Source organism: Miniopterus natalensis, chromosome 1, assembly GCF_054644295.1.
Source record: "Miniopterus natalensis isolate mMinNat1 chromosome 1, mMinNat1.hap1, whole genome shotgun sequence".
In the NCBI taxonomy this organism is placed as follows: domain Eukaryota; kingdom Metazoa; phylum Chordata; class Mammalia; order Chiroptera; family Miniopteridae; genus Miniopterus; species Miniopterus natalensis.
This window is the reverse complement of record NC_142081.1, coordinates 7,659,289-7,668,408: the sequence shown is the minus strand read 5'-3', so window position 1 is coordinate 7,668,408 and position 9,120 is coordinate 7,659,289. Positions and strand designations below refer to the sequence as shown.

The 9,120-nt window shown below is 53.1% G+C and overlaps 1 protein-coding gene across 1 annotated transcript in view; it reads left to right on the top strand.

The window, feature by feature from the left end:
* Positions 1-3,851, top strand: part of SERPINA4 (serpin family A member 4) — a 6,712-nt gene extending 2,861 nt beyond the window's left edge. Inside the window, exons 2-4 of the mRNA XM_016212471.2 lie at positions 1,677-1,950; positions 2,772-2,931; positions 3,651-3,851. Coding sequence (XP_016067957.2) covers positions 1,677-1,950; positions 2,772-2,931; positions 3,651-3,851 — 635 coding nt within the window. The remainder of the gene's footprint in view (positions 1-1,676; positions 1,951-2,771; positions 2,932-3,650) is intronic.
* The last annotated feature ends 5,269 nt before the right edge of the window (positions 3,852-9,120 follow it).

Here is a 9,120-nt window from a genome sequence, read left to right as displayed (position 1 = left end):
AATGAAGATTTTGGGTGCTCTCTTCCTGAAAGAGACCTAGTTCCAACTGGGTTAGTGTCCTGGGCATAAGAAAGAGAGGTTGTCCGGATATGGAAGAGAGGACCCACCCTGCCCTCTGCCGTGTCCCCAGCACTCTGGGGATGTAAATGCAGCCCCAAGACCTTAACATAGGTCGCTCTGTGAGGACAGTGGGACATTGTGGCTCATCTTCAAAAATGCAAAGTACCTGGAAGAATCCAAACCATAGCTGTGCAGTATCTCTGTCGGAAAGATGATATTGATAGATATGAAAGTAGACTTAAATAAAAACCAGATAAACTGCATTCATGAGGAGGATGGTAAAGACATCCATTCTCCCTCTTCCAATTAATCTGAATATTTAATCTAATCCTAATAAAAATCCTAATTTTTTTTTCCTTTTAGGTGGCAGTTAATGAGCTGATCTTAAAATGTATATGAGAATACAAAGGGCCAAGAATAGCTAAGATGAGAAAACGTGCCTGCCCGAGAGTGAGGCTTATTATTGCTCTGTATTAATTTAGACCATGTGGTACAAATAGGCCAGTGGAACACAGTAGAGGGAGGCCAGAAATGGCCCCATGAATATATAGACATTTGACATTTGTCAAAGCTGCCATGAAGAACTGGGGGAAAAATGAATTTAAAAACAAAAAAATGGTACATAAGGGGGAAAAATGGCTTGGGGCCCCTCCTTCTTGGCAATCATAAGTATTTACTCCAGGTTGGATAAAGTCCTAAATGCAAAAGGTAAGACTAAATCTTCTAAAAGATACTGCAGGAGAGTATCTTCATGAACTTGGGTAGGAAAATTTCTCAACCAAGATACGGAAGCCCTAACCCTCAAGGAAAAGACTGATATGCTCACTGCATTCAAGGATTTCAATCTCCAGAAAGCGAGAGTGAAAAGAGCAGTCAGCAAGGGAGGGAAAGTATTGGCAACACACGTAACTGATGTACAAGTAGTGTCAGAAAGAACCCCTCAAGTCACTAAGAAACACCCCTATAGAAATACAGGCTAAAAAAAAATGAACTGGCACCTAACTAAAACAAAGGACATCTAGTTGGTCATGTGAAAGGTTATCCAGCCCCAATTTCAACCAAGAAAGTGCATGCCAGAACCACAGCGGGCCTGCACTATGCAAGCATCAGGTTGGCAAAAAATACAAGTGCAACAAATTTAAGGAATTGGTGAGACATGAAACAGCTTTGCTGATATCCTTGGTATCTCCCAATTTTGATTCTAAATGAGCCCTGGGAGGTCCATTTCCCTGACATAGCAGGCCGTGAACCATCTACCAGGGGTGGGGAACCTTTTTTCTGTCAAGGGCCATTTGGATATTTATAACATCATTCGAGGGCCGTACAAAATTATCAGCTTAAAAATTAGCCTGCTGTATTTGGTCAAACATTTAATGAACTCACCCCTAATGTAACGGCTGGAACGGCTTCTCTTTAGCGAGGCCTTGGCAGGGCCAGACCAAATGATTTCTTGGGCCATATATGGCCCGGGGGCCAGCCATTCCCCACCCCTGAATCCTGCCCGCTGACAAGTGAGGAAGGTGGGGGTCTGGAGCGACAGGGGGAGCCGCTCCCTGGCTGGCGGATTGGCTTGTTGGTCATGGACCTCCTGCCCCTTCTTTCCTCCTTCCCCTCAGGTCAGTGGGAGCAACCATTTAACCACTTGGAGACCACTCCCCAAGACTTCTTTGTTGATGACAATACGGTAGTCAAGGTGCCTATGATGTTTCAAGACAAGAAACACCACTGGTACCTTCACGACAGATACCTGCCCTGCTCGGTGCTCAGGATGGATTACAAAGGGAACGCCAGGGCCCTCTTCATCCTTCCTAACAAAGGGAAAATGGGGCAGGTGGAAGAGGTCTTGACGCCAGAGATGCTAGCCAGGTGGAACAACTTGCTCCAGAAGAGGTAAGCGGGGCGCCTCGTGGTGCTGAGTGGGCAGCGCTGCCCTTCAAATGGACCCTCTAGTAAAAACCAGTGTCCAAAATGCGGTAATGCCAGGTCATGAAAGAGCTCTTAATTTGCTCTAAGGCTTCCCATGGGCTTCCTTAAATAGTGAGCTCTCCTATTGCATCCAAAATAGGACATTTCCCTCATCAGTGAAAGGGAGAGTCAGCTAGGAGTTGGATCCTAGTTCTAGCTGTAGCCCTTGAGTACACCGGCCTTGGGTGAAGTGGCGCCAGCCCTTGGAGGGGTGGGGGACACCTCTAGTCAAGATGACTGACCGGGGTGTCCAGGGGCGTAAGAAAGCTCCAACCTCCCACCCCAGCAAGTAGCCAAGAAGCTTCACATCCCCCGGGGACTATGAGTGGGTGAGTCTCCAACCACAGATAAGAAAAGGGCCTCCACCTGAGGCCTTATGTGGACGGAAACTTCTCACAATTCATGCGGCGCAGGAATTGGATCCAATGAAATCAGCTGGTCCCAAAGAAGTGAAAACCACAGGATCCCAACAGGGGGAGGTTCGCATCTCTCCGGGCACCTGGTGCACCCACAGAAAGAAACCCAGCTGAAGATGAGCCCATGAGGGAGGAAGGTCCCACAGACAGCAGTCCCCAGGGCAGAGCAGCCTGGCCGTAGGCCCCTGAGAGCGCTGGCGTGAAGGATGGGTGAGCAAATGGGTGTTTGGGTGGAGTGGATCCAGCTAAGTGCAGTCAAGGAAAGCTCAGCCCCGCTGTGGTCCCTGGCTTGTGTGTAAGTCCAATGTTTTAACCCAATGCCTCTTTCAGTTCTTATTACAGGGAGCTCGAGCTGTATATCCCCAAGTTCTCCATTTCTGACTCCTATAACTTAGATGAGGTTCTGCCCCAGCTGGGCATCCGGGACTTGTTCTCACAGCAGGCCAACCTGTCCGGCATCACCACACAGGAAAATCTGCTGGTGTCCAAGGTAAGTCGCCTGTGGCCCTCAGCACCTAGAGACCTCCGTGGGAACTTCTGCCCCTCGGGGGGTGCTCTCCTTGTCACCAGGTGATCTCAGAGCTGAGTCTGTCCAACCATCCACAGGCATGGACGTCCACGAACCCACTCACCACGCACTAAGGGTGGTGCTTGGTGCTGGGGATAAGGTGCCTGCCCAGCCGCTGTCCTCAGAGAGCACTCCAGCCTTGCCTCCGTAGATCGCAGCAGTGACAGGTTCAATGCCAGAGACAGGAAGGGTACAGATGAGGCTGGACTGGGTGCGTCTGCATCAGAGAGATTTCTTAGGCGAGCGGAGGGCACCTGTGACGTGAGCTAAGTCAGGCTACGGTGCACTAGAGGGCAGAGCAGAGCCTTGGGTTTGAGAGCTTGCCTCCAGCTACGCCTCTTATGACTCGGCAGCGCTACCTGGTCTCCACATGTGCTTTCCTCAGGGGTGGTGTTGAAGATCAGAAAGAGCGCTGGGGACACAGTAAGCGCTCAGTTCATGACAGCTATCATTATTGTATTTCCAAGAGGGCATTCACTCAACAGCCCTCCCGGTGCAGAAATTCCCACTGTGAGGTCCCCAACAAGGGGCTTTGCATGCGGAGAACCTCAGCCTTGATCTCCGGGACCCTCCTGTCCCCTGAGTCTCCCTTCAGCTCTCACGCACGTTCTCAGAAGTAACGCTTGCGATCCCCTTCGCAGAGTTTCCACAAGGCCGTCCTGGACGTTGACGAGGCCGGGACCGAGGCCGCGGCGGCCACCAGCATCTCTACCGTCTTCCTCTCCTCCAAGCACAACAACAAAGTCCTGAAGTTCAACCGGCCCTTCCTCATGGTGATCTTCTCTACGGACACCCAGAGCATCCTCTTTCTGGGCAAGGTGGTCAACCCCACGAAACCATAGCCCGCAGGGGGGCTCGTCGCAGCAGGACGTGGCCTGGAGGGGGCCGGCTGTGCGCAGCTCGGCCTTGGAGTCAGGGATGCAGAAGATGCCAGGAGTCCAGGCAGAAGCTGTTGGTGACGGGAGGAGTGTGGGTGGCACCAGGTGGCTGTGGACTGGACACTCCCCAGGGCTATGCAACCTTGGGCACATCATATAATCTCTCTGAGTAAGTTTCTGCCCTGGAAAGTGGGAGACACCCTGTGTGAATTAAACAGACTGATGGCTATAAGGAGCCTGGTTCAGCGCCTTGTATACAGCAAATGCTTCATAAATGCATGCCTTTCCCATCCCTCTGGGGTTGGCCCCGCCCTCCCCTGGCATACCTGGTCCCAGGCAGGCCCGAGGTGCTCCACAACACAGGTGTCTGTGGAAGAAGGGGGCAGCATGGACAGCCAGCCACCCCCGGCAGGGCGGGTGCCCTGTCCCAGAGCGGGGGCTCCGAGGCCTTGGCAGGGAGGACACCAACCAAGGAGCCGCCCCAGAGACCCGGTTAGGAGGGCTCAGCGCAGAGGCCTCGTGGGAGGCTCAGCCTCCGCCCCCCCGTGGCCATGGAGATGGGCCAGTCTTTCTCCCCGAGTAGATGACCGTGGCCATGGGATGCTCCCCAGAGAAGGAAGAGCGTGGGATTGGAGTCCGGAGGCCTCTTCTCACATCCCTACTCTGCCACCGATGTGCTCTGGGGTCTCGGGCAAATCCCTTCCCCTTTGGGCCTCAGTTTCTCTGCCTGGATAATCTAGGCAGGCCCAGGTGGTCCAGCTCAGACTGTCTTGGAGTGTGTGGGACAAACTCTCTAGGGAGGTTCCACTCTGAATCTGCAAGGCTAAACCTGGACCCCTCCCGTAGGAGGCAGCAGGCTGACAGCACCTGGCTGCGTTTGTCCTAAACCTCAGTAATTCCTGGCAAATCAATTCTTCTGGGCAGGGCTCTGTGGGTTTTCTTGGTGATAAGTGCATCAGAGACAGGAGGGCTCAATGCCACAAACCCAGAGTTTTCACTGGTGACTAAGGAGGGCAGGCTGAGAGCCACCTCCAGCACCGACGACTGTTTAAGGCCCAATATTCCAGGGATTGCATGACATGGTCTCTGGACCAAATACTGTCCCAGCTTTCAGAATAGGCTTGTTGTGGGAAACCGATATCTACAGCAAGAGACAGACCACTTCTTTATGGTGTGAAGAGGAGAGAGGAGGGGAAGACTTGGGTTCCCTCCCTCCCTCCCTCCGAAACCAAGCCCTGAGCTGGACAGGACACCCCCTGGAGATGTTGACAGAGGAGAGTTCCCCAGTGAGGACACTGCTGATCAGGGACATTCTGTGCTAACCACACCAGCCCCCGGCTGCATGGACAAAGACCAGGAAATGCCTTAAGACCCTGGACCCCTCCAAGGCTCAAAGAAATGCACACCCTCCTTTCTGCGCCCTGGGTTTATTGGCTGAAAAGCAAGAGTGTTACTGAAAATATCGGTGCATTTCCTCCTGCACCTGCTGAGAAGCTGGGTTGTGCATTTTAACAGCCAGGCAAGAAATAAAATCAGGATGACTGGCTCCCAACTTTGTCCAACAGAGGCTGGTGAGTGGGTGGATTCAAGAGTCTCAGATGAGCCAGAAAGGTGACACAGGCCTAGGGTTACCATGGCAACATTGTGGCTGGGGTGATGTGTGGAGGTGAAGCCCTAGTGTGATGAAGGAGAGAAAAAGGGGGGACAGTCACCCTCAGTTCATCCTCAAGAGCGCTGCCTCCTTATTGTGATTTGGCTTATCTGTCCCCTGTTCAGAGCACTCAGTGGCTCCCTACAGCTCAAACTCCTTTACCTGCAGTCAGGGCCTCCCTGATCTGGTCCCGGCCTGTCTCTCCTGCCTCACGTATCCAGTGACTTCAGACACGGGAAGTCCTGCTGTTCTCCCAGGATGCCCTTAGCTTCCACCTCTGGGCCTTTGCTCCTGTGGGTCCCTATCACCCAGAATGCTCCCTTCCCCGCCTCTGAGAATCTGCCTTCTGCCAGGATTGCCCACTGACGCCTCATCTCTTCCGAAGGCAAACTGTCATCCTGCCATCAAACACTCCTCTGGCCCAATCAGACGGAGCATCTCAAAGACAGGGCCCTGTGCGCCCCAGAACCTGGCCCCAGTGCTCGCGGTCGGTCTGACGTGGGGCTGAGGCCCAGTGAATGTTTGGTGGCTGAATTGGTGAATGAGTGAGTGGAAAAGGCTGTGTCCCGACCAAGGTCCCTGAGCTGTTTGCTCTGCATCACCCCTGGCAGGTCCCTGGAATTGACTGGGTAAATATTTAGTTCCGCTCTTCAGATTTCAAAATGCCCTTTTGGAACATTAGACAAATAAATAAATGAAAAGACTTCATGTGGGACACCTTGTGCCCTGAGAGCGGGGCCTGGGCCTCCTTGTTTCTGCTTGCTGGTCCCCCACAGGGTCTCTTCTTTGTGGGGCCCTGTGATGCCACTCGGGGGGCCCACTTCTTTGGGCCTGGTGTTCGGTGTTTGAGGGGCCATGTGTTTCCCTCCAGTGGGAAAACCCAGTCTTTCTGTGCCTGGTCCCGGAGGGAGGCAGTGCAAGCGCCATGAGCGTCCGAGGTGTGGCCTGGGGACCCCAGGTGCCAGCGGAGCTGGGGAGACTGCGTGGCCCTCATCAGGGGGTGCGTGGGGAGGCATCCTGGGTTCACTTGGTTCAACAAATGGTTACTAGGGGGATTGGCCACTAGTCAGGAAGCTAGAGGGGCCTCCCCAGGGGAGGGGAAGCACTTGAAATTTGGAATGAGACAAGGAGGGCTCGGTCCCAGCTTCTCCACTGACCCTGTGCTGTGGGGCTAGCACTTCATGTCACTGGACCTCAGGTTCCTCACCTGGAGGTGGGCACAGAGCCCCGCAGCTGCTGTAGCAGCGGAGAGGGGAGGAGACTGGGTGTGGGTCCCCTGGAGGTACAGGCCTGGGAGCCCCTGGCTCTGGCTACATGTGGCAGAGAAGGTCCGGAGCAGTCTGGTCGCCCCTGGCTGCTCGGGAAGGCAAGGCAGCCTTCTCCCAGAAGGGGCAGATCTGAGACAAACAGCTCCCATGCTCTGAGCTCCTGCGATGGGCATGGCACGGTGACAAGTGTTTCCAGAGTCATCGAGGGAACACAGAGAACCTGGGTTTGGAGCCAGAATGCCCAAGTTAGAACCTGGCCCCCTCGAATTACTGAGTATGTTAGTTTGTGAGGGCTGTGGTAACAGAGTGCCACAAACGGAATGGTTTAACAAACAGAAACGTACGTCTCACAGCTCTGGAGTTCAGAAATAGGAGATCAAGGCATCAGTCAGCGGGGTGGTTCCTTCTGAGGCTGAGGGAGGGTCTGCTCCAGGCCGAACCGGAGCTCCTGGTGGGTTGCTGGGATCTTCGCCTTCCGTGGCTGTTGATCTCCGCCTTCATCTCTCACGGTGTTCTCCCAAGGGTGTGTCTGTCCAAATTCCTCCTTTTCACAAGGACACCAGTCTTATTGGATTAGGGCCCACCCTACTCTAGAATGACCCCCTCTTAGCTAATTGCATCTGCAGTGACCCCATTTCCAAATAAAGTCACTTTCTGAGGTCCTGGGGTTAAGGCTTCAATTTGGGGGCTGGGGTTAAGCACAGCTTAACCCATAACACAGTGTGGGACTTGGGCCACCTCCCTGTGCCTCAGTTCCCTCACCTGTAAAATGGAGATAGTGGGACCTAACACATAACCCACTGGGGATAGTGCTCTTTGCTGTTCTTGATGTCAAAGGAAAAATAAATCTATCATAACCTATCTGGTCCATTTCATTCCTGTTTTTCATTCCCATATTCTGACCCATGGCCCAAAGTACCCTCTCACCATGGGTGTTATGGACTGAATTGTGTCCCCCCAGATTTATATCTTGAAGCCTGAACCCCACAATGTGACTATTTGGTGACAGGAACTTTAGGGGAAGTAATTAAAGTTAAATGAGGTTATAAGTGTGGGGCCCTAACCCTATAGGACTAGTGTTCTTATAAGAAGAGACACCAGAGCTTGTTTCCTCTCTCTCTCTCTCCCCACCCCCGTGTGCACGAAGAGGCCATGTGAGAACACAGTGAGAAGGGCCCATCTAGTTCCCAGAAAGACAGATCTCACCAGAAACCAACCCTGACATTACCCTGATCTTGGACTTCCAGCCTCCAGAACCATGAGAAATAGTTCTCTGGTTAAGCCCGAGGAATAGCATGAAGAAACGAAATGCAGTCACTACAGAGAAGCTGCTAAATGACTAAAGCTGGGCCAGTTGCGGCTCTAGGGGACGATTGTGCCGTTGCTCTGACGAGCCTGGGAACAAGCATCTGCACTTCCCAGCGCTGCCTCGGTGCCTGGACACACCTAAGCGCCCACGCAGCCCTCTGTTACCCCTGACGGGCTGAGGAGAGGGTGTTCACCATCCAGACCGCCCGACACCCAGGCCCAGGCCACCGGCCACCTTGGATGACCACCGCAGAGCAATCCAGCGGCTAGGCATGCAGGGCCGATTCTTCTCGAGAACACACTGTTGACTATAAAAACTCTTAGAGTTTCTCTTCTTCAGAATGCTCTGGGAGTTACCTGGCGTGTTTGGGGACTGAAAGCCCTAAGGCCCTGAGTACATCTTCCTCACTTATTTCTAGCCAAAGCCTCCAGACTCTTTTGGAGTTTTTCCACTGCCACCCAGTCCACAGAGGGCACCGTGCCCAGAGAAGCCCTCGAACCCATCCCTTCCAAACTTCCCCAGCCTCAGCCCCCATTCCTTCAGAAGCCTTTCTAAGTAGCAGTGGGGAGTCAGGGATTGCCACAGGCCTTCCTCAAATGCTCAGGATATTCCTTAAAATGCAAGCTTGGGAAACAGGACACAGGACGTGTCCATGCACGACACGCATAGGCTGGAGAAGTCCTTTGGCATCTTGGTTAGTCCCAGTTTTCCCAAGTAGTTTTGTCCAAAGCACATTCTGGGGCATTGAACTAGTTTCCTGTGACTGCTGTAACAAATGATTTCTAGCCAACGTGGCTTCAAGTGACACAAATTTATTCTCTTACAGCTCTGGAGGTCAGATGTCCAAACTAGGTGCCACTGGGCCATCAGGAAATTGGCAGCTCTTTCTTCTGGAGATCTTTGGCCCATGGCACCACATCCCATGTCCTCTCCTGTGTGCATGACCACATGGCCTTCTCCTGGCTCTGATCTCCCCCCTCCCTCTTATATGGACCCCTGTCATTA